We start from the raw sequence: 26811 nt of genomic DNA on the forward strand, positions 1-26811 counted from the left end.
GTAAAAGGGTTAATGAAATACATTTTGGTATGGTGGTCTAGGTCTTCTATTGTGCATATTTTTAAATATATAACTAATTTGTATCCATTATCTGATTGAGATTTGTAAGTTTTTTGTTCTTTATGACCTCAGAAAAGCAAGAAAAAGAAGAAAGAAAAGGAAAGGAAAGGCAAAAAGGAAAAAAAGAAAACACGAGAACGTCATGATTCTCTGCTCCAGGAAGATAGTCCAAAAGACAAGGCAGAATACGAAGAAGCTCCGGGTATTGCAACTCCGTCAAAAGAGCCAGGTTCTAGTCTGGCACAAACACCAATGACTCCCACTATGCCTGTATGTAGTTTATAATTTATTTCTAAGAGTTTGTATGAATTATCTCAAAGATATCTATTTAGATTAGTTTTCTGCAAAATGTTTGACTTGGTAATTTTTTACCTGAAATGCTAATACCAGTATTTCTGTGCAATGACTTTTGAAACTATTGCTCACAATACAATACAGTACTTGGTAGTATTATTTTGATAGTGACTAGGTTTTGTAATGTAGGACCAAGTTTAGACTTAGGTTATTGTCATGAATTGTTTTTCCAGTAAAATTAATTTTGCCATTTGAATATCTACAATAAAATTAAGTTTAAACTTCATCATTTTGTTTAATCTTACAGCCACCACAAAATAATGCAGTGTAATATCTAATGTAGAATGTGTTCCTTCAAAAAAATTGCTAAGCTTGTAGTGAACTTTACATGTTTATTGTACATTAAAATATATATATATATATATATATATATAGTATTTTCACTAAATATTTACCTCTTAATTTGTGGAGGTGGTGTGACTCTGACTAGTCTTAGTGCAAGGTGATTTTCATGTTGAGAGTGAAAATACCTTTTGCATATTATAGTTTTCAGATTTCATTACATAACTTCTAGAATCTCCTAAATAAATGTTATCACAAGTTTATTTCACTAAAGTTTATCTGATGTGATATTTTTCTACCATTGTCACTATATAGGCTCAACCTGATTTGACTGGCCTTGTGAAGATTATGAAAGATATGAAATATAAATTACTATTTGTCCTTCACAGCCTCAGGCTCGTGACAGTTTACTTAGCTATGAGTGCATTAGAATAATTACCTTAGCTGGTCTAGTTGAACGTTGAAGATAGCAACTTTGAATCTTTGTGCAGAAAAATTCAAAGGTTGTTGTGAAAAAGAGCTAGTGCTCTACATAAATCAGTGAATACTATAAAATTAGATTGTCTTAGCAGTATATATGTCTGTAATCTGCCTTAACTCAGAAGCTAAAATAGGGGTGAAAAGATTATTTAAATTGTGCAGTTTGAAGTGAACAAAGTGTTTCATGATACAGAACAATGAAAATTGGGAATTTATTTAAATATTCCCTTTAGAAACAGAATCAAAGCTTGTATTGCAATTTGATTTCATAACAAAATTTTGATGCCAAATATGTTGATATACATTGTTAATAAAGTAGTTTAAATAACTTTTGAAAGTAACTCTTAAAAAGTCATGAAATGCACTTAAGCCTAGCCACATCAGAGGGCTAATGAATTATTACTAATGTCTTGTGTTTTTCTTATGGCTTAAGAGTAATTAAAACATATACTTATGGTTCTATACTTTTTTTAGCAAAATTTAACAGTTATTTATAAAAATTGAAATTAATAAAACTTTATGATTGATGACAACTCATTGTTCATATATTGATGTTAATTATAATTTTCGTTTTTCAAGTTTTAGATATTAAACAAGAAGCACGATGATATCAATAAGCTAGTTTTGAAATGCTTTTAGTAATTAAAATGTTATACTAAGTCAGTGTAATTGCAAGTATTAAACATCTTTAAATTAAAAAATATTTTAAGTACACAAAGATTCTTTAAACTGTGTTTGCAAACTTTTAAATTTCTGTAAATAGTTATATTTATTATATTACAGCCAGCTTCTAAATACAAACTGTTAGCTGAAGATAAGAATATGAAACTGGTAAGTTACCAACTTTAATAATCAGAAAGAAATATTTTCTTGTGACATTTAGGTCACTCATTGGAAATTTGTTTTTGTTATACTTTTTACTTTACTTGTATAACTATGGTACAATCTATACTTCCTTACAACAACAGCAACAAAAAAGTACAAGGTTTAAGAAAACCTATAAACTAAACTCAGAACAATTACATTTTTTTCTTGTTTACAAGATAACAAGATAAGCAGCAGATCACTGGTAACAGTTCTGACTGCTGTTAATCATTAACACTAGAAATTATCCTTTTTTGATAAAATGATGTTTTAAGGACCTGCTCATGCATAAAATGATGTAATATTAAACTTGACCATTATTTTGCTAAGATAGCAAGTTTCAAAAAAGTACTTATAAATAATTTACATCAGAGATTTTAAGGGAACATTATTTGTATTTTGCTATTATGTTGTCTACACACTTTGTCCTTTAGTGTCAAAATAGTTCCATTTACGTGAAAATTATTAATCTATAAATTGATTATTTCAAAAGAAATGACTTAGAAACTCTTGGTAAGCAACAACTGGAACCCACATACCATTATTCGAAAAGTAAAACTTGCTCTTGCTCTTTTATGTACATATTATGGAGTATCTGTGTTTAAAAACCACTTATGTTTATTCACAATTGTTCAATACACTATCCAGATAATTAACAGTTCTCCTATGCAATTTTTCCATGTTCTGTCTGTATGTAGTTTTCAGTTAAAACAACTGATATCTCATTTTTACAGTTTCAGTAAAATTTTTCTTGATTTCAGTAAAAAAAACAACTAATTTTATTTCTGGTGGTGTTCCAGTCTTGTAAGCATACTTATGGGTGTAATATGTACTTCATTTTAACTGTGTATATATGTTAGTCATGTGACATAACTTTACGTAGCTTTATTATATATGCTATAAAGAATGTGTCCATGTGAAATATAAAGTACTCTGTAAGAGTGTTAGGACAAGAGAATGTTTTGTCATTGTTTCCATTTTATGGGGCTACGTTTCTCTATGCCATTATATCATGGTCAATTCAAGTTTTGAAATATTTAGTGTGTTCATGTGATGGATGAAAGGTCAAAGATACTCACCTCAATGCATAGTGCCTACCATGAAACATGGGGGGAGTAGTGTGATTTTTTGTTGAATCAACAGAAAATATTTGAAGAATAGATAGAATAATGGAGCAGTGCAAGTACCATGAGATACTGATATCTCATGGTATACCCAGTGGGTTGTGTATTGTTGGTGAAGAATTCTACTACCAAGAAGATAATGACCCCAAAAACTCATCCCACCTATGTCTAAAATTACTTAACTCTTAAACAGCAGGAATTGATTTAAGTTGCAACATCAGTCGATGATGACTACCATTTAAGGGTTAACTAAGAAAGAAGCTGCTGGAGTCATTCAGATGATGTAATGAGCCCTCGCAAGAGTCCCAGTCTCAACCAAATTGAGCAAATCTGGGATTTAATAGATCAAAAACTTGACAAATCAAAAGTTTATGGAAGCTTATTGGAAACATTGAAGTAAAATCCCAAAGGACACTGATCAAATATGTTGCAACAATGTCACAAAGACTGTATGCAGTTATTGAAGCAAAAGGGACACACAAAATATTAACAGTTTGCTGAACTCAAGTACTTTGAGTTTCTGTTGTATTAAATATGGAGATTAATGAAATTTTATGTTACTTGAAATTAATTTTTACTTTTTCCAAACACTTGTGCACTGTACTGTAGTTTACAGATATCTTACAGCACTTAGGTACAAATGTATGTGTTTTATAAAGCCAAGTCAAAATTTAAATCTAAAAAATTATACTATTTTGATATGTGCACTTTTATATACAAGTTTAGCAGGTCATAACAAAATCCCTTTTTTAAGAACAAACTAGTTACATGTTGGGACAAGTACAGTTTAGTGGAGTGTGTATCTGAAATTCTGTGGTACTTGCACAATCACAACCAAAACAAAATTGTGTTCTGTACTTTGGAGCTTTGGTTGTATTATAAGAGTGACAGTCAAAATCTCATTGTTCAGTTGGTGGTGGGTGATGTTGACTGCCTCACCTGTAGTGTGTCAATTCAAGTGTAAGTGTCCTTAGCACATATGACCTCTCAGTAACTTTGTGCAAAATGCAGTAAATGTAATTAGCAAGTTTTAAATTGATCATGACAGTTTACAAAGCTGTGATTGCATTGGAATAATTGCCTTAGCTAATCTGGTTGAACCTTGAAGATAGCAACTTTGAATCTATATGCTGAAAAATTCAAAGGTTGATCATTACACATCACATGCTGGCAGAACTAACATGTGACTAATTTCATTTTATTCCTGTGATGTATCAGTCAGTCATCTTTTATTAGGCTTCCCAGAATGAAATTTGTGTACAAGATACAAATAATTGTAAATGATGTGTACATGATGTGAGAGCATTAAACCCAAAATTCACATTAAGGTACTAAAAAATTTTGAGGAAAAATGTAAAATATTTTAACTTGGGAAAAAAAATACCAGAATTAAATTTTCTTTTAACAACCTTAACTGCAACAAGTTTAGGGTTCTGTAATTTTCTAAGCCAAGAATATTTATATTTGGGTGGCTGAGTTTATGTAGTCCACCAGTGAAATTCATCATTTCTACATGTAAGATATGACATTTCAGGAATAAACTGTGTGTGACTCTTTTCATTTTGCTCTATGGTGTGACACTTGGCATGGGTCCTACTTTAACCATTTAAGGACAAGTATAATCAGTTAAAAATTTGCTATTTTTGGAAGCAAAAAGTATGTTCAACTGATTATTAAAGTAAGGTATAACTTTTGTTGTTTGTTTAGAGCTTTACCAGAATTGTTAAGTCACTATTCACTTTCAAAACAAATATCCTCGTAAATTAAAATTATGTGAAATGTGACAGTTTATTAGAGTATTCTGTAGCTTGCAGTAACCTGTAGATAATGAATTTGAAATGCACATAAATCAAATTTATTAAAACTGAATATATTCATATTTTTTGTTATTAAACTAATCATTAGTTTAATGTGTTTTGGAAGTACTGTGTGTACATTCCATGTCATCTTAGATTTATGGTTTTTTTCCATTAAATAAAGTTGAATAAACTTGTGTGGAAGTAATAAAAATGTTTTCTGTCAGTTGATATTGTTTTTCCCAAAAACTTTAACCAGTTGTCAATAGTAAAGACTAGAAAACTGCACATTCATTTCACTATTTTAAAAGTTCAAAAGTTCTGCTACTTTAATGTGTAGTGATCCATTTCTTTTAACAGAATCAAACTTCCATTTTCAGGTCTATGAAACTAGGGTGCTTCCAAACTCAAGTAATCAGATTGTTGTGTCCATAATTTTCACCAACCAGTGTGGTTTTCATGTCAAAGAACTAGAGTTTAACATACTTGACACATTGAACACCAGGCTTGCAAGAGGAGTGAGTAAAGATATTAAAGAGTTCTATTTTCTCTTCTTTTTTTTTATATCACAAAATGTAGCTTGTTTTTTTTTTAAGTAGAATTTTCTCTCTGCTGTTTTAGGCTAGAAAATCCTTTTACGTACAAGGCCCATGACCTTTATGTTCAGAAAGTTTTGCAGTGATGAGAATAATAACAGTTCTCATTGGAAGTTGTTTTTATTCCAATATGTTTAAATATTAAGTTATTATTATTGGGTGTAATTCAATAAGTGTGAAGTACCTTTTAAACTTAAAATACTGATAGATCCCATTGGACCTTACCTACTTATAAAAAGTTACTTTATGTATTATAAAACTAAATAGCCACTAAAAAGAGCAAGAAATTTCTGTTCTTATCAACAGAGGATGATATATTGGTGTGTACAATAATTGTTATTATTACATAAAAAAAAATGAAGAGAAATGTTGTAATCAGGCTGAGTCATTTTGTTGTTAGTTGTTCTTAATTTTATAACCTAAACTGACATTTATTGTGATTTTTTTCTTTTCATTTTATGGAATGTTTGAAGCAAAACAGAACTGGTGTAAAGCATTAACACATAGTCACCCAGTAGTTACTACCTTCATGGAATTTTCTGATTTAGTAAAAGTTATTAATTGCAGCTAAAATGTCATTTAGTGTTATAAATGATTTATTTATGGGGTAGACTTGGAATATTATGGGTTTTTTTTTCCTTCCTCCTTCAAATAAAAACTTTATAATTGGCCATTTTAAATATGGTCAGATATGTGACCTAATCCTTTTTATCTTCCCACCAATGTGTTAAATTACTGATGAAGTAAAGTGATTTTAGCAAGTACATGATGATAATATCTCAAACAATTTTTGTCACACATCACTAGTATTTGCTTATTTTTCTAACAAATAATTAACTAAACAAACAATTTAATATTACCACCAAATCTGACCTTTATCATTCATTGCAAACCACAATGAACTACTTGGTTAATGAACTACAGTGCACAAAAAGAGTCATTATAAAATGAGAATATCTGGAAACTGATTATTTAGAAGTTATTCGATGCTGTCAAAAAAACTAAGTCTTCAGAACTTCCCAGTGAATGCCTTTACCTTCAGTGTTACAGGTGTTCCACACTTAACAATATTCCCCTGACACTAGTACTTGATACACCGTATTGATTCTACTATTACATAAGCCTAATTCTTGCTCTATCCAATTATTTTTAAACTTTCTTTACAACTGTTTCCAAATCTGTGTTTCATTTGAAAGTGATAATACTATTTAACATTATAACAAAAGGATGGTAACCAACACGTGTACAAAATTAAGCCAAAAAAGACAAGGGAAGTGCTTGAAAATATATGAAAAGTATATTGTCAGAGTGGTATTTTCTTATCAGTTTTAGAATTGTCAAATACATTTGTTTACTTCATGAATTACATTAAATATATGTAAAAAAAAAAATGGCAAAGTATTAAGCCTAAAATATTTTTCTGTTTAAAAGCTTGAAATAAGGTTTGAATAACTGTTGCTTCACCTGAAAAAAAGTAAAATAGCAAAAGTTAATTCTGCCAAGAAAATGAAAAGCCATAAGAAATTCTGTTTTTGCTATACTCTTTATTTTTTACAACTGGTTTGATTGTTCATAATCATGTCGAAATTATCAGCTGACAAAAAAATTGCTAATACCTTTCGATGGTAATTGGCTAAATGCTAGAACTCTATGGCCTTTTGCCAGCTTCTAGCTTCTATCCATTTTGACAAATGTTATTTCTTATAAATCTTAAGTTTGAGTAAAGTTCTAACATGATGAAACTTAAACGTGTATTGCTGTTCTGAATTTAATTTGTGGTGATAGTGTTATTTAATACAGTTTTTTCTCACTGTATGATAACATACTATTCTTGGATAATTCAGAGAACAAATAGCTACCAGAAAGTTCTAAAATTGCATTAACAGAGCATTTAACATTTCCAAAACTTAGTTATGTTCTGTTTGCTTGTGTGTGTGGTAAAAAAGACAATAAAGGCTTGATGTGCAATTTGTTTGGGTTTATTATTCTGAGTTAAATATTTTAAGAAATATTACCACAATTACTACTGAATAGAACAGTAAAGTGAAAAGATGAAAATACCCTGTAAGAGTTTTATGCCTGTCCTACAATATAAATTATACAGCAGTTACTAGCTGTTAAAAAACTTGCATATCTTTCTGTAAATATTTTGTTATTTGTAAAAGGTCTGTTAGTTATCTGAATTTTGCAAATAATATAATATGCGCTACATCCATGTTAAAATTATATTTTCTAGTGTCATTCACCTTCACACAGTTATGGACTAACACTTGTTTTACATGCTAGTCGTTTGTTATTTGATATTTAATATTGGTTTTGCAATAAGAAAAGTCCCCTACTGGAACAACAATAAGTCTACAGATTTACAACACTTAAATCAGTGGCTTCATTCCTCTCAGTGGGCACAGCAGATAGCCAAAGTGGCTTTTCTCTAAGAAAACACACACACCTACACACAGTAAGAAACATAAGTTATTGGATAGCAAATCTGTTTTAGTAATGAGTTGAGTGTTTCAGTTTCAATTGTATCAGCTGTTCACCAGTATTAAAAACATATAACCAAAGGTTTTATGAAAGTTAAAGCATTCTGAGTACTCTGGATTCTAATTATCAAAAATAAAACCATTTTTGTGTATACTCCTCCCATGAATATCCAAGAGGATTAAGTTTTAATTTTTTTTTAAATTGGCAAACACTTGTAAGGAGCACACTATTTCTTTGTTAAGTGCTTACTTGAAAAATAGAAAATGTATATCAGTAGTTTTCAGTGTTTTAAATCTTTAGGTACAATAACTGATATTCTTGTTTATTTGGGCTCATATATGCTTAGACCTGTTTTAAAGTGTTAAAGCAAAGTGAACTTCTAACCAGTAGGTATCTTTACTCTGACTTTTCAAAGTTGGTTGGTATTGATTTGATTAGCTAAGTAGAAATCAAGCTCATCTATAAAACTTATTTTCTTGAATGTAATTACTGTTAAATTACCATAAAAATTAAGTCACTCATCTGTAGTATGTTCTTTTTTCTTATGTAATTGCTTTTACATTACCTTAAAAATCAATGTGTTAATTTTTTATTCAGACTGATGTAAACAACCAGAACAGTGTCAAAGTGCCATTTCAACTGCCACCAGGAACTACAAATGAAGGACAGTTTGCTTTTGATGTTGATAAAGTGGTTATGCCACAGAGGTTAAGAGGTACCTTAACCTACATGATTGTGGTGAGTAAAGTACTGAATTATCACTTGTTAATTTTTTTCTGAAGTTAGTTAGGCAACTTTCCAAATTCACAATATGCATGACAAAAAAAAATATATTCCAGGTGACTTTTAAACTAATGGTTTACAAAATATGAATTAAACTGTTGAAAGAAGTATGGTGTAGTTTTTTTTTATATTGTATTAAACCCTTGGTGTCTTTCATTTTTAAAAAATTATATGTATGAGTAGATTTTTTTAAGTTGGAATAATCAATTTTAATGAAACTACTAATAAGTCACTTTTAGAAATTTCTAATCTTTCATATGGTTTGTTTTTTTTATTATTTTTAGACTGACGGGGGATCGACCCATGAAAAACTTGACTTTAAGCTGCATCTTCCAGTTTCAGCTTATTTTATTGGGTCTATGTATAAAAGGTGAGGGCACTTGAAAACAAAACTGGATCTAACAAAATGACACATCCCTACATTATTTTTTCTGTTCCAGAACAAAAGTGTCTTTGTTGGCTTGTGTGTTTTACGTGATAGTAAAAGATGAATATATAAATTAAAAATTTGAACAGAAGGTTAATGTCATATTGTCCTTAACCTTAGCATCTCTTTAGTTAGCCTTAAACTAGCAAGTTACTTATTCAGTATATAGTGGTAACTTATCACAGCCACATTATTCAATGTATCATGTTGAGTTTGATATTTATACACAAGTATCATGATATGTAACTAAAGTTAAAATTTTGTCAGCTTTAGGAAACAGAAATTAAAAGCAAGTACCTGAAATTGACCACGTTTAAATAATTTTTAAAACAGTGTAGTGTTTTGAACTATACTATATATGTGTGCACACACATGCACATGGTTGATAAATGTTAAATCAAGTGCTTTACAAAATAAGTTACAAAATATACTCTGTGGTAACTGGACTTCAGATAGACCACATGTAAAAGTATATAGATTTTGTTGTAATTTTATTCACTAGGTATATACATGTGTGAATATTGGTGTAAAAATTGTCACTATTTATACATAAAGTAATTATGAAAATAGCTCTTTTTCACTGTGAAATTTTAGTGAAGAAAAGAAAGAACCCATGAATGATACAGAGGCTAAATATAACAATGTGGCTTATCTGTTGACAAATTACAGGCTCTTCTAACATGGTATGTCTGTGGATTTATAATGATAGAAACTGGGTTTCAGTAACCATAGTGGGCAGAGCACAGATACCCCATTGATTGTGTCTATGATTAACTACTAACAAAATCTATTACTATGTATGTGTGTGTAATCCTTTGAATGTGTTAAGTCAGGAAATCCATCTTGCTGGACATAGGATTCCCAGCAACTGCTGTAGTAGTAATAAATTTGGCTCATTAAAAAATAATTCAAAAAGCTATTCTATGAAACCTTGCCTCTATGAGAAAAAAATTCTATTTTGTTCACTAATACCTAAAAGTATATTTTCTTAAGTAACACAGCCACGAGGAAACTTTTTTTTTTCTAAGATGTTGCTTTTCCTTAAAAGATACATAACTAAACTGTTTCAGAACTTATGAATGTATAAGGGTGTAACTTTCACTATTCTTTTAGATACATATTGTTTTTAATAACCTATGTAATTTTTTGTTGTTGCAATTTCAGGGATACCTTCACTGAATTACTAGGTAGTGGTGATCTTTCAGCAAAAAATACTTTAATTCTGGAAAGAGTAGATTATGAGTTTTCCCACATGCTCTCCAAAATCTGCTTCCATTGTCATTTTACAGGTAATTTTGGCTTCTTTATTACTACTTATTTTACTTCTTCCCAGTTTGAATCCAATAATTTCACAGTTTATCATTATATTATTAGTTCTTGATGAATATTTTTATCTCATGTTATCAAATACAAAACATTAATCATACTTTTAACTCTAGGTGGACAAGAAAGGGATCAAAATATAGGTTGTAATCTTTCACAGCTACTTTCAAAATTTAATTGACTTTATATATCAATAAAGTTGGCATCAAAACAGTTTGTAAATCAAGTTTTGATGTTATACAGGTTTTCAATTTTCTCCATCTCTGTCCCACTTTTACAAATATCACTGATTTAAGTTTTGTTGTTGGCTGAGAGCAAAAACAGATGCTAGATTATTAATTTCTTTTTTCATGTATATTTTTACTTATTAGGTTAGAATAAAAAAAATTAAATGAAAAACAGTTGTAAATTAAGTTATACAATGAGTTATTTGTGTAGTTCAGTGCAATGTTTTCTGTAAATGTAGGTATAAATGTTTCATATTTATACAAAGTTCAAAACCCACTAAAATTTAAACAGATGTAAACTGTTCCAAGTCTGTATAGGAAAACTGTAATTTTGTTACCATCTGCACCATACTCATTCTAGAAAGAAAAATGGGTTAATTTACATTTGTGGTGTATTTAAGGTTACTAAATATGGAAACTTTAATCTTTTGGGAAATGGAAAATGCTCCAAGTTAATCTGTAGCAATATGTTATTCTACACACACAAACAAAAAAAAAACAAAAAAAAAAACACTCCAACCCAAAACTACATTGTGATGAAACTGGATATATTTTCTGTTACTGTTAGCAAGATGATAAAATTGACAGAGATCCACAGGCTTCAAGTTGCATCTTCTGAAATCAGTTGTGGTTTTCAAACAATAGATTTGCATTAAGAGTCTGGAATACTAAAAATCTCGTTTGACTGAATACCTCTGAAGTTTCCTGGTGCAGCTCCAGTGAACTTGTATGTCTTGTACATTTAAATATGATACAGGAAATCAACATCACCATACAGTAAAAGGATTTTACATAGTTTAATATTTGTTGTTTATGATTGGCTAGTAATACTTGGAAGCTTTTTACTATGACCATTGTAAACGATAATGAAGGAAGTAGTTTAACTATCATGGAAGATCCAGTGTATTTAATCTTTACACTCTAGTGTGGCTGGTAAAAAGCTAATACCTTCTGCTTTACCTCTAATTAGTAGTTTAAAATTAGGGTCAACAGCTAATGGCCTTAGTAGTTTTTCCATAAACACAGTATTCTAAAGTTTGTCATTTATATAGAACGTTGTTTTTCTAAATAACTTTATACCAAATTTTGTATGCAGTTGTAGAACAGGTTGGAATGAGTGCCTCTTTATACAGTCGATCAATTCAAGGAGATCATATTTGCTTATTAGCCAAGCAAGTGGTAAGTAAAAGGAGTTTTTGGAAAAATTGTATGAAAAAGCTTTTACAATTTTGTGTAAACTAAAATTCAGATACCATACCCTAATTGAGATTAAAAGTATTACTCCTCAGGAAGTTTATTAATGCATGATAAACAAAATGCCAAAAACCAATTATATGTTAAAACATGGTATAATTATGCATTTTCTTGAAAGAGTATATTAAAACGTTAAAAAGACTAGCGAGTTAGAAAACTTTCTAGTTTTTATGTTGACTCTGACATTTTCAAATTATTCTTTTTTCTTTAAGTGTAGAAAGATGGAAAGAAAATTTGACAATATTGCTGATATTATTATTTTAACCATTTATAAAACATGTAATGTGAATTAGATTATAATTCAGTAATTTTGTTCCAGTTCAACGTTTGTGTTGCTATTATCATTAACGCCCCCCAGTGGCACAGAGGTATGTCTGTGGACTTACACACTAAAAACTGGGTTTCGATACCCGTGGTGGGCAGAGCAGAGATAGCCCATTGAGTAGCTTTGTGCTTAATTCTAAACAAACAAACAAAATTATCATTAACACCTGATTTCTTTGGAGTAGTTTTTGTTATATGTACAATCTGTGAATGTCAAATACTTTACCCTGGTTTATCATAATACAGATTTGAAACACAAATAAATTGGCGAATTAGCTATATCACTCGTAAATGCCTTCACAGACCAGTTTTGAAGATTAAAGTTGCTATTTTTAACTAAAATTTATAAAAGTGAAGTCCCAACAGCCAAAATGCTTTATTATTGTTTGTGTATTTTTCAGAATTCTAAGTTAACAATAGATGCCAAGAGCACCAACAATCAACTTCTCTCCAGCATCTTAGATGAAGTGAAAATATTGCTTAATCCCCCTGAGAATGTTTCTCCATGTGAATGAAGGAAGCTAAGGTTTTTTTTATGTAACAAAACTTGTACTAAGACAACAAAAGCCACCAGAATTGAAGACATCTGGTTTAAGTGTGCTTTTCAATTGTTGCCTCAGCAAAACAAGATTATTAGACTGAAATACTGGAACCCTTCCCTCGCTTTAAAATAATTAACAGTATCGTGTTTCTATAATTTATCACTCAAGTAGTCAATTGTTTTATTAAATAAGAATGTTTATTGAGCACGTGAGATAAGTGTCATTTAAACCACTTTCTAATGTCTTGAAAAGAGTACGTACAAAAATGATTCATAGTTACTAATACAAGTTATGCTTCACTTATTATTACAAAGTGTGTGTAAAATGTGTTTTGCATCAGTTGTTGCTAGTGTAAAATTCTTTAAAAGGTTATTTTTTCCAGCAGTTACATTCCAACATTTTGAGTGTCTTTACTAATTGAAAATTATAATTTCAGTTACCACTTTCATAAGATTATGAAACTAGTATGGATTGTAATTGGGTATTATATATAAAACAGAAAAATCATTGTAGTATAAAGCTCTAATCCTTTAATGCTGTCAAATAACAACCATAAGTCTCTCACATCACTACTTGTCCTGGCTGAAACATGCTCATTTTACAGATTTCTTTATGTAATTAGTTAATGCTTTACTTCCACCAGCAGTAAGTTATCTTTGAATTGTTTAAAAGTGGTCCATTGATTACATTATATAAGTTGGGCTTGACATTGCAGGTGGAAAACAAAATTGAGAGAATTAGTAGATATATATATCTTAGAGTAATTATTCTTGTTTATAAAATGTAAATATCTGAAATAAAACAGCCTTGTGTATCAAAATGTTTTATTTTAAATTACAAATCTAATACATGATGGCTAAAGACAATGGTGTAAAAATATGTACATCCCCAACAAAAAGATATTCTGGTAAAAAAAAAAAAAACAGTTGACAGATTTCACATTTACATTATCTTGAAACACCTTAAAATCTGATGTTTAAAGATATTTTATATAATTTTTGTATTGGTTAGTGTAATTACAAAAAACTAATGTTATCTCTTCATGGTTAAGAGATAAGATGGGAATGTTAAGATGTCTAGAACTTCAAATTTGGATAGATACTTAAAATGAAAGTAGCAGATACAAATTGGAGTCTTCACCAACATGTGCTGTGAAAGAAATGAGTCACTAATAATTTAGAATGGTTAATCCATATTCTACATACTACAACTGTTTTTCGCTATTTTACTAAAGGCCTCGTTTTGCTGTCATCTTCACAGGCATGTTGCTTGTATTTTTTCACTTCTGCCAAGTAACGAGACCATGCATCTGTGGGCTTTTCCTCCTGAAATAAAAATTAGCTAAAGGATGAGAGACTAGATCCTGCTCCAATACGTGAGACTAACCAGAACATTATTGGTCTTATGGTTTACACTATTGTTCTCTTTATTAGCTGTGATCAAATTAACCAATGTGTTTATCACAAAATGCAATTTGTTTAATCACGAAAAAAATAGATCCTAACTCTTCTCTTAACATTCTGACCCTTATCCCACTGCAATTACTACGTCAATTCCAGTGTGACAATTTTTCCTTTTAACTGGATTCTGTGTCTCATATTTAGAAAGGTTGTTGCATCTAAAATAAAAACTGACTATAGATCCTAAATGTTTACAAAGTTCATTAAAACATGATAGATTTAGAAACCCATACATATTTTCACCATAACATATGCAAAAATGATAAATAACAAGTTGCATATTTTGAGTGTTAGTGTATTTTTGACATCAAGAAACTATATCAAAACCACATGAACTAAACACTACAGGTTTCCTACTACTTTCACAAGCATCTTAACAACTAGTTATAATAGTCAGTGTCATTTGTACTTGCATCAATCTTGTTGATGCAATAAAGGCTCATAGGATAATAAAATGAGATACTTTAATAAACAAACAAATGCAAGAAAAGTTGAACGTGTACATTAGAGTTGTTAAAAGACTATTGTAATCACAAAACTCTTACCTTCACAACATTACATAAAGCAGCTAATCAACTACATACTTCATTTGAATAGTGTCATTTTCAAAAACATAATTTAGTGTACTTTTTAAAACCTTACCTCTTTCTCAGGTTCAACTTTCAGTTTCTTGACCATGCCAGTCTTAAGGACTTTTCCACCCCGTCTTTTACTCACCTGGAGAGAAACAAGTACTTACACCATTACACATCAACCATATTAATCAGTAGACGTGGTGCACACCAAGGGCAGGGTGCTGTAGTTATCTACATGTAGAGCTTCCATGTCAAACTCTTCTCCTAAGATAAAAGTACCTTCACATAATAATACATAGACTTGTGGAACTAAAAATCTGTTGTTTCTTCCTAAACGGGTTTACACTAAGATCAAAATAAATTAAGAATACCATGTTTTTATTTCAGTAAAAAGTTTCCATTTGCTAAAACTGATTTTGGAATGCTAGCACTGTTTAGCTCTTTTAGTGAAGACTTACAAAAAATGTACTGAAATTGCTCTTCATCCATTATTTATTTGTTAGTTTATTTTAGGGGTTGGGGTAAGTTTGATGTACAAATTATAGACAAGTTTTTAAAAGTGTACTGTACACAGTTGCATCCTCATTTAAATATGAAGTGTTTGTTTTTTTAATTTGGCGCAAAATTGCTCGAGGGCTATCTGCACTAGCCGTCCCTAATTTGCAGTGTAAGACTAGAGGGAAGGCAGCTAGACATCACCAACTCTTGGGCTACTCTTTTACCAACAAATAGTGGGAATGACCATCACATTATATCACCCCCACAGCCAACTATGAAGTGACCCACAATGTTTTGCTATTAAATTATGAAATATTTTCCTACATCTCAAAATAAACCTGCTCAATACACACTGATACATTTTCTATCTTCTTGAATCTAGTTTTATTATAAAGGAGTAGAAATGGCATAATGTTCATAAATGATAACTCTAGTCTTTGGAAGAATGCCATCAGTTGGAGGTGATAGTCTTGTTTTTTTCTGAATGCTCGTTAAAGAACTATTTAAAAATATCTAAATTTATGACAGTTGGGAAAGTCCAATATTGTATGGAATATTTCTTTAGTGTGACCTGAACAGTTATAAATCTGTGGAAAGTATATGTGGGTATACAAGTTTTCTACCTTGTATATATTTTGTTTTGTGTTAGTTATTCTAGATATGTGTAGTTTTTATATAACAGCTGACCATGGAAGATCTGATTTTAAGTACCACTGCACATTTTGGAAAGATATTGGCAGCAATGTCCTCCATGCCTTTTGGCTAAAACTTTGAATGAGAATAGTCACATATGTAGCACAAGTCACTATGGGTAAATATATTAACTTTGAATTACTAAATGAAAGGTTTAACCAGTCTAATGGATGATGGCATATCTCTAATTGAGTAAAGATGATGGTTTTCAAACAAGCAAGTACACACACCATTTGTGTATGTAACAGATTGACCTACTTTATTTTCATTCTCTTAGACTAAGTTATTCATAAACAAATTCCAAACTATTATATTAAAAACAATTTGATCAATGTCTTGTTATTCACTGGACCTATCCCATCACTTAAAGCAAAATCAGCATTACCTGAAAATATGACAGTTGGTAGACAGTTTTACTGCTGATGTTTGTATTGTCCTTTACCCTCAGTATTGTTTAAGTTGCAACCAGTTTTTATTATAAAGGAAAATACATTTTCTACAACTCAACTTATAGTAAATGGAGGGAGAAAGTTATGTGTAGGGAAGTTCCTTCAACATTTAAATTTTCTTAATACCGTAAAGGTCCACAGTTTCCACCTCCTTGCAGCCACTGTCTTGTGTCCCAAAATTTGCTGTTCATGCTCTTCTCTTGATAATCAATTTCTGTGCAAAGAAGGCATGGACAATTTGAGGGTTACTGATAGCAGTCAAAGACCAAAAAAGGCTGTTTATAAACAACTTCTGGAACTTCAACAGCCAGAGTAACCTAACCCCAGCTCTGGTTAAAGCCATCCAGAAATGATGAAAAGAGACCAGCAGTGCCATTGATGGATGACATCTACCAATAGGAGTTATCTTGCTGGGAGTGAGACAGAAGGGTATGAATGGTAAAAACTGTATATCATAGGACACTGGCAAGCATTTCTTAGCCAGGTGGTATACTGCAATGGTGACCAAGAATATGAGCCTGTGGTAACACAGAATCAACAGCAAGCCACTGCTCTGTTGCCCTGGACTATGGGACATTAATTGCAGCTTTGGTTCAAATTCGATGTTTCTGATATCCAAATAGTCTACAATTTCTTGTTAATTAGAAACTCAAATTACTGATATTAGCAGCTAAACTATAAATTACAAGTTAAATTTGTGATACTGGTAGAATTTGTTTATGTCCAACACAAACCTAAAAAGTTACTTTGTGTTACATCCTACAGATGTGAAATTTTTCAAGTCTTAGCATGCCATGTGTAGCAAGCAGGTACAAACTTCTCTACAATCATAAGTAACAGAGAGAATTGTTTTTTATATTTCTTTATTTACTGTTCTATGTTTTAAGAAAAATTACTAAAATTTATTAACTTATTTATAAATAGTAGTAATATATACACACATGTAGTCTAATTGAAATGTGACTATTTTACAAAATACTTGTAAAGGCCAGTTTTATACTACTGGATACAATAAATTGAGTACACGTGTTGCATCTTTGAACTTCTGTAATGTTAGATGTGACTGAAAGATCAACAAAATAAAACATATATTGGATGTATAATGTTATGAGAAAATGATACAACTCACAAATGAACATAACAAATAAGATTCCTAAACTGCAATGATTTATCACAACCTGCAGTGTCTAAATAAAATTAAGATTGAAATCTGGGTAAAACATTAACTATTATGTGGTAAAGAAATGTATATATATATAAAGTCATTAATGTCCATGCCAAGATAACAAATAACTGTCACATGAGGTACCCCTGTGCTCCAGTTGGGGATGTTTTGGTCTAAATTACTAAATAAAATCAACAGTTGACTGGGTTTTGAAAGTGGGCATGTAATTTTCCTCTTTATTTTGGTTTGTTTGTTTTAACAAGAAACATTTTAATCACCACCAGGATAAGAATTATTTTTGAAAAAGTGACTGATTGATCACATGCTGGCAACAGTTATAACATGTATAAGATTGTATGGATTGCTGTACATCATATATTATAGTTAACAGTTTAATACCATTTGTAAACCCATTAAACGAAATAAATAACCCTATTAACACAAGTCACAGGCCACGTCAACTAGTCAGTTGACTCACATTCAAAAGTTTACTGAACTACTATTTCTTTAATGTATGTCAATAAGTTTGGTATCAAATTGTAAATTATAATTTTAACATAGTATGTGTAAAATCACATAAATATCAATTTTTGTGTGTTGCATGGTATAATAAATGCAGCATTGATTCATGGTAGGTGTTTGTACTCAACTTACCAATACTGACAATCTGGAATATACGAATCTCCTATCTTTTCTATTTTCTGAGATATTAATGTATTTATTCAATCACCCGAGATGGTGCAGCTCACCTCTTCAATTTTGGAAAATTCTTGTATACACACACGTCACCAACCAAATGTTCAGAATATCCCCATAGTGGCTTTCTCACCTTTTATAAGTATTTAAGGAACAAAGTTGTTCTTTCCATGCTAGAATCCAAGTGGTAAGATAAGAGCTCAAATCAATCACTGAGATCAAAATTTCATATTTTTAGACTCAAATACAGCATAGTTACCAAGTTTGACAAGTTATAGTTCAATTATGTGGTACTGATACAGTAATTTAAAATTTTTGGTTATTTCAAAATGTATATATAAAACCTAAAAAAATACATTTCATTTCACACCTTCCATGTGTAAAGTTTTTTAAGGCTGAACAACCTACAGCAATAGGCAAATGAGTACAGAGTTCATAACTGGAAGAGATAATTGTTTGCTATATTTCTTTATTTAGTGTTCTATGCTTCAAGAAAAACAACTAAAATTTAAGAACTTATTTGTAGGTAGTAGTAATGTATACATATCTATTATAATCAAAATCTGACTACTTTACACAATACTTGTCCATTAGTTGTGTATTATCAGATATGGTAATGTAAGTGCACATGGTCCTTGTCATTACAACTTCTATAACGTCAGTCAAACTCAGCTGATAGGTTAGTATAATAGAAATACTAAATATAATGTGTAATTTTATTATTAAATTAAGCTATTTACTCTAAACATCTGTGTTAAAATATGTAGTCATCTTAGAACTAAAAAAGCACTTTACATTTATTTTCTAAGTTTCTATGGTGGTTACTAAGTCAGTCAAATCAACTGACCCAGTAGTGATTCAATAATGAAATTAATAGACAAAACAGTATCTCATTTTAAAAAAAAATGTTTGATAATTATCTGATGGTTACAAAAATTTTGATTGTGAAATCTGAAATTTTTCTGATGCATAAAAATATTTTTAATCTTAAAATCAAAATTACCTTTGATTTAGGGCAAGAAAGAAAAGGTACGAGAAAAATATTACTTAAAAAATCTTAAAACTAAAAGAAAAATCTGATATCTTGCATAGAGTCTTAAAATGGTTACTGATAATTTGCAAAATCTCATGAATATACACTCACTAATTTAACAGTTCTATCACAAAAACTGTAACAAGCACAAAATGGTTACAAGGTTGGTCCATGGACTGAGCCCATGCTGAGAAATTTGAGTATAGAAGTGTTTGCCGGTGATGCTTCAATGTGGGTTTAAGGATATATAGGTTTTATTTGCAGTGTTCACAAACGTTTTTCTTTTTGCTCATCAAATCTAATTTCCTCTCTTTGGCTTGTTTTTCCGATACAGAAATCATGGTAGATTTTGCACTGTATTTTTAACCAATGTTAGTATTATATTTATCAGTAGCTGTTATATAGAATATATTTTAGTTTAATACCTGATTTTTGAATGAATTTAGTGTTTACTAGAATTTTATGTTTAGTTACAATTTTTTTTTTCAAAATGTTAGTTACTTTGATGTTACTGATATCTTGGATATAAGGTATGTAATAGTGTAGCATTTTGTTGTTAGTTGTTCCATAGAATTTGAAATGTTTGGCTGTCGATTGTGTCATTGATTTTGGTTTCAATGTATAATTCTTTTCACAGCTTTTATGTTCATTAAATGTTTTATTTGGTTGAATTTCTCACTCAGGTTGTCAAGTGAACAAAGTTTTGTGACTATTGTATTACATTTTTAGTAGGTTGAATTTTGTTTGTTTAATGTGCATAGTCCCATGAAATGTACGTTCCTGTACAAGTGTTTTTTGTTATAAACTGTATATCCCCTCTTATAATATTGAGGTTAAAAAATATTAGTTATTTTCTATTTACTGATTAACATATTTTGGCATATAGAGTTAATACAAAAAAAAATAACTAACATTTCTGAATCTCAGTATCTCAAGAACAGATACAAAAACAAAAAACAGAAACAAATCACTCCTACTGGCCTGTACCCTCCCTACAATTTGGCAATAAAATACAACAGAAACTCAACACTATAAAAACTCCAAATAAATAAAATCACTAAATTATATTCACCTGACAACCACAATGATAAACTCAACCAATTAAACCAACAATTATATTTTATTTTTCGTTATACTGACCTTCCAGTCATGTCTGGCTAACATTATACCATGTATTGATGTGGCACACGTGCACCCATATTACCTTATCCTATATACAGAACTGACCTTAAGAGACTTTACAAAGTGACCTTGTCTCTCTCTCTCTCTCTCTCTGTGTGTGTGTGTGTGTGTGTGTGTGTGTGTGTGTGTGCGCGCACGCACGCTCGTGCAGACAAATCACTACACATATACCATACTATCTTGATTTTGTTTGCACATTTTTCCAAATTGAAAAGTAAGGTGCATCTTAAATGTGAGATGATAGTTTACTACTCTACACTGTTTGAAAGTTTTGAAAACATCATTTTCCTCAAACAACAAAGATTTTTGAAAAAAATATGCAATAAAAACAGATTGGACTATATTTTTAAAAGAACTTTGCTAAGAAAGACTAAAAAACAACAAAATATCAAATTTGCCAATGTCAGTGCCTCTAGATAGATATTATTGTCCTCGGTCTTTGTCTGACTTTCCTGTTGTTCAAATGCTATTTTATTGTGTTTTTTATCCATGGAAAAGCATTTTATGTATGATGGAGAACTTAAAAGAAAAAATTTGTGCACATAACAGATTTGGAAATGAACAGCCAGTAAAAGGTATACAGTGAGTAAGGCAAATGTATGTCATTGGAATGATGTGAAAACCAAGCTGCTTTTTTGCAAGAAAAGTACAGTCATTTTCTGGCCCAAGAAAAGGAAAACATCCTGAAACTGATGCTGCCATTTTAATGCATTTGAAAGAGTTTTAAAATAAAAGACTCTGTAACAAGAGAAGTTTTAATGTGAATAGCAAAAGAATATGCAAGAAATTTCACAGCTCGTTGCAGCTGGTGCGAGAAATTTATGGAGAGAGAAGGTTTATCATTACAGTGAAGGGCAACAATTGGTAAAAAATTGGCATCAGGTTTTGAAGATGGAGTACATGATGACATTCTTTTGGACAATAGTGCATCAAGCAATAAAAATGGTTCAACGTCAGAATATAACAGTGAGTCAGAAGATACAATGGAGTAGATTTTCTGATTAAGTAAATAAAGTAGGAAGAAAAATTGTTATGAAAACTTCAAAATTTCATATATATACACACACACACACATTTTTGGTTTATTAATAAACCTTTAACACATATGTATGCCTTTCTAATTATCATCCAATTTTTTTCCTGAAAATCCCTTTTTAAAACTGGGTGGTTCTTAAATTTGAGGGTAACTTAAATTTGAAGAAATACAGTATATAGATTAATACTATTTAGAAACAAATTACTAAACTTTTCTTAAAATACAGAAAAATAAATAAAGAAGCAAATAATTATCTATTCTAGCTTTGACTTTTAAATTTTGTTGCTACTGGACATATGCCTTTTAAAATATCACATGTGGAGGACACCAAATAAAATATTTTTTGAGGTTTGATATATACAGTTGAATACCAAAAAATCATAAATTACTAAACAGTACCACAGAATTCCACTGTAATTTATCAAGTAAGTAAAGATATATTTAGGTCTAAAAAACAATGACACTTTCAGTAGACTAAAGATACAACCTACCTCCTTGAAATCTTAGTTCAAAAGGTTGTATAGCATTTTAACAGATTAAAATGGCTGAGAAAACCACCAGAAGATATTCTAAGCTGGTGATTGGTTATTTACATATCATTTATTGAAATAAGCATCTACAGAGTGTTTGGAAAGTCACTGTGCACTTATATATTTATTAACAGTCATGTTTCAATATAGAATACAGGAGGTAAATATGAATAACAATTTTCAACAATGTTGAAAGTGACCCCATTGGCATCAATACAGACCTGGATCCTTCTTATTTTGTTTCTAAACACTGCTATCAGTTGCTGGCTTGAAACAGACTGAATAAAATATGATTACAAAACTGCACAGTGACTTTCCAAAGACCCTGTATAATGGAAACTTACCAAAAATGGAAAGAGGTGAACATGGCCACTGGGTTTGACTCAGTCAGTATATAACCTATCTCAGCAAAATAAAAAAAAAAACAATGAAGTTCTTATTTTATATTCTAGCTTGTCAATATTGATAATTTGAGTTCCTAATTATTCGTGCAAAACTATGAACTTAGTACTTTGATAATCACAAACATCTCATTTTATCCAGTGCTGCATTCAACAAAGCATGCAACTCACAAAAATCAATATTGTGTTCTTTTGATATTCACTTTTAGATTAAAAATTAACTTATACATAATATTAAAGTTTGAATTATAACCTACAGTTTGATACCAAACTTACCGATATCAATTTATAAAACAGCAGTTCATTAAAATTTTGAATGCAAGTCCACAAATGTGATGACTTTTAAGTTGATTCATTAGTTATGAGAAATTATAGTCGCTGATATATAACTCTCACATAAATAAATACTAATTCTTATATACCAACAAACAATGAAAATGTTTTACAGTAATAATACACACTGAATCACCTTGATTTATTTCAAGGTAACCAAGCTCCTTTTAGTTATAAATCTGCTTTAATTGTGAAATCCATAACCTGCTGTTTCTCAATGAGCAGCAAGCACATTAAAATTGAAACCAGTGAGTTAGTTCAAACTGACTGAACCAATAAGGGTCAGTAATACATCAAATTATAGCTCTTCATGCCATATGCTGGTCTGAATGATTTCACTGATCCAGAGACATTTACTTTTTGAAAACACAAAACTTTAAACCCATTTAAAATTCTTATTAATCATTTAAGTTTCAGAAACCAGGCATACTATAAACTTTGTTTTGCAGGCTACATAATGCATACACCAATACACAGATACATTTGCCCAATTCAAACCAACAAATCAAGAAATGATGGAGGACTGTAAACAGCCCATACCTTGGGTACTGGGCTGATTTATGTCTTATTATCTGGTATAAACAGACTATCATCATGACAACTGTTTGATATACAACATATAGTTGGGTGTGGATAAGAACAATGTATCAATTTCATCATGAAACATAAAATGGGTTGAATGTACACTGATAGGTACTTGTCAATCATGGTATCTCAAGTGTAAAGGTATAGAGAAACACACTCATACTTTGTTATTAACAGTTGGTTACTGACAATTTTAATTTCATTTATCCATATAATATAAACACACATATATGAGCTAGAAATAGATAGACGTTAATGAGACATTTTATATTGTCTCAAAATGGGTATCACACAGTATCAAATTACTAGACAAGGCAACAAATCACTTGGTATTTTATTGACATTGTTCCAATAAGAAGGTGAGTGTCTAATGAAAGGTCAATTGACAAGAATGATTTTTACTGTTTTTCATTAATTATGAACTACATAATACTTGCAGTTTAAATTTACTAATTTGAGATTGTGGATCTAATGTTGTGTATATTTCTTTAAAAATCATTGAAGCCCGTACTGCAGTGTTTCTCTACCCATTCTACATTATGTCATGATGTAACTGATATATCCTTCGTAGCAACTTCCAACAGTACAAAATATAGCAAACTGTTGACAGGACATAATCTACTTATAACCAATAATACGACATAAAGTAACATATAGGCAATTTACAATCCCCATTTATAAATTTTTGCTGTCAGTTTGATTTGTGTAAGAATATCTATGCATTAGTGTATGCATTATATTATGTAGTTTGCAACACCAAGTTTACTGTGTACCTCTGTTTCTATCACTGCAATAATGAAAAATAATTTTAAATGGTTTTAAGTCTTATTTCTGTGTTTTTGAATAGGAAATACTTCTGGATTCAATGAAACCAGCCAAACCAAAGTAGAGCACGAAGAAAGCCATCATCTGATGCATCACTCGTTCTTATAGGTTCAGCCAATCCAAACCGACACCCTGGTTTGGGTTGCAACATCCATTTGCTAATCACTGACAAATGTCAGAAGATGGTTTTAGCAACCTTCACAATATTTTTAATGTTGATTTATAACTAGTGGGAGTTCATTTGCCTTGAAATAAATCATGCTAATTTGGCATGTATTAGTGCTGTAGAAATTTTCCTTTTGTGGTTTAATGTAACTAATTAGTATTTTATTATATGCGAGATTTATGTATTCAAAATTGCCACTACAAATTCAATCTTCTTCTGTGGCTGAGAACTATAATTCTCCAAGACACTCTACTTCAAGTGGGTTCCTCATCATCATGAACTAAATTTTGAGTATGCTTTGATTATAAAATAAACTACTAGTTTATCATTAATTATTGCTGTGCTGACAACATGCAAACTTCTTAAAAGTCTATATAAAACAATTAAAAAATATTACATGATGACTTAGATAAGCAGCTGAAAACAATTATACAAGTTTCGTTCTTTAAATTAGTATTACAAAAAACTTGTGTAGTAATTAAGTTTATTATGTCATGATTAGTCAGTAACTTTATTACGTAGAGATCTGATAAACCTCTTTTTCACTAAGTGTGTTTAAACTACTACTTTTTTTTTTGAAGAAATACAGTGCATAAGGTTTAAGACATTTGTGGTGGAAAATGGAAAGAATAAAAAACATAGCATTTACAGCATTGTGAACATATTTTTATCTTCAAGAAAACTCGGACAAACTCACTTCATCGGGTATTATAAAACGAGAATTATTTTGTTATATAGTAATACCATATTCTTGTATTCTAATATTCATAGTATTGGAAAACAGACTGCTCAAATAATATTAATTTTAAAGGTCAAATTACTATCAAAAATAAAGAGAACTACATAATTTTATGTTCCCTTGAAATAACTTTTAATTGCAAGTAGTAAATGTTTATGTCGACATTGCACAGATCTATTGCTTGGTATCCAAATTAATCGTGTGTGATGATAATTCATTCTCTAAAAACTTGAACTACGTACAAACGTCGTTTAACTTTTAAGTATTTATCATTAAAATGATACATTTAATAATATAAAATTGGGAATTTTAACACATAAATAGCACTGTACTTTTCTTAAACCCCATGAAATCTGTACTTATAAACTATAATTTATATACCAATCTAAGCGAGTACGACCTAAGAGTACTTATATCTAGAAATAAAATACGTTCCCGATAATGTATTCACGCTTGTATTTACATCTCTTACAAATGTAGGGCCTGCTTTCTTTTCTTTGGTTTTTTTCTTTTCGCCATCTTGAGAACTTTCCCCTTCGCTCCCAGTTAGGCCTAGGTCCTCAGCTCCTTTTTCAAGTTTTTGATTTTGTGATTCTTCTTGCATTTTTTTAAACATTTCAAGAAAGCTTCCATCGTTCGCAAACATATTTAAATTTCTCGGTCGAGAATAACAGTAATTTACATTATCTGCTATATTACTTGCACTACTGTTACTATCTTGATTATCATAACCAGTCTCACTATCAGAACTCGAGCTTGTATCACCCTCTCTCTCCATCTTAAATTAGTAAACGCTACTATGTAATTAAAAAAGAACAAAGACTAACTTATAACTGGTTGTAGTTCAGACCTGAGATAGTCAAATATCCTTTTATTTCATACACATTTAACTTATCGCCTAGAAACACTAAGCCGAACCAATTAGTGCTTGCCTTAAATTAAATGTATGTCAACGCGTATTTTTTATTAATGACGTCATCAACAGGGTTCTTCGTTTTGCCACTTCGTGCAAAACGCAAAATCAAAGCCATGAAAAAGTAGGAATAAGTAAAAATTTAACAGACATTTCAAAATCTTTAGAGGAATGCTTGGATATTACCATATGTCACACATTTATGATTTTGAACAAGCTTATTTTTATGTCAGCACAATTTCACCTCTACATCGGCATATTGTTATAAACACATTCAGGAAGTTTAAATAAACTTCACAAGAGTCAATACCATCAACTAATAACTAAAAAATAAATAAGACTTACATAATTGTTTTTGTGCGAACAGGTAAAAATCTCCTTGATTTTGTTTTTTTTTGTTCCATAACTTACGTAACGTGATATATAACATGAATAGAATATTTCTTTCTACATAACCGAGGGGTTGGCTAATCACTAGCTCACGCCTGGCCATTAAAGTCGTTACTGTAAATCAAATGACTGTTTTTATTTGGTTTTGAATTTCGCGCAAAGCTATATGAGAGCTATCCGCGATAGCTATCCTTAAATTAGCAGTGATAGGTTTATGAGAAC

At 30.4% G+C, this 26811-nt stretch overlaps 2 protein-coding genes across 4 annotated transcripts in view; one reads left to right on the top strand and one right to left on the bottom strand.

Moving 5' to 3' along the window:
- Positions 1–13740, top strand: part of g (adaptor-related protein complex 3, delta 1 subunit-like garnet) — an 88599-nt gene extending 74859 nt beyond the window's left edge. For both annotated transcript variants that reach the window (XM_076484769.1, XM_076484770.1), the window contains exons 26-33: positions 133–330; positions 1960–2007; positions 5341–5478; positions 8638–8778; positions 9108–9193; positions 10415–10539; positions 11897–11979; positions 12780–13740. In XM_076484769.1, the coding sequence (XP_076340884.1) occupies positions 133–330; positions 1960–2007; positions 5341–5478; positions 8638–8778; positions 9108–9193; positions 10415–10539; positions 11897–11979; positions 12780–12893 (933 nt within the window). In that variant the 3' untranslated portion in view covers positions 12894–13740. The remainder of the gene's footprint in view (positions 1–132; positions 331–1959; positions 2008–5340; positions 5479–8637; positions 8779–9107; positions 9194–10414; positions 10540–11896; positions 11980–12779) is intronic.
- On the bottom strand, positions 13728–26267 carry LOC143241377 (telomerase RNA component interacting RNase-like). 2 transcript variants are annotated; one of them, XM_076484773.1, is made up of 3 exons: positions 25759–26267; positions 15023–15097; positions 13728–14245 (listed from the first exon to the last, which is right to left on the bottom strand). In XM_076484773.1, exons 1-3 carry the CDS (start codon positions 26062–26064, stop codon positions 14141–14143), a joined length of 486 nt encoding a protein of 161 aa, XP_076340888.1. In that variant the 5' UTR covers positions 26065–26267; the 3' UTR covers positions 13728–14140. The 2 variants fall into 2 exon arrangements, with proteins under 2 accessions (XP_076340888.1, XP_076340887.1); XM_076484772.1 differs by having other exon boundaries at positions 25750–26250.
- Between the last annotated feature and the right edge of the window lie 544 nt (positions 26268–26811).

Source organism: Tachypleus tridentatus, chromosome 2 (genome assembly GCF_004210375.1).
Source record: "Tachypleus tridentatus isolate NWPU-2018 chromosome 2, ASM421037v1, whole genome shotgun sequence".
Taxonomy (NCBI): domain Eukaryota; kingdom Metazoa; phylum Arthropoda; class Merostomata; order Xiphosura; family Limulidae; genus Tachypleus; species Tachypleus tridentatus.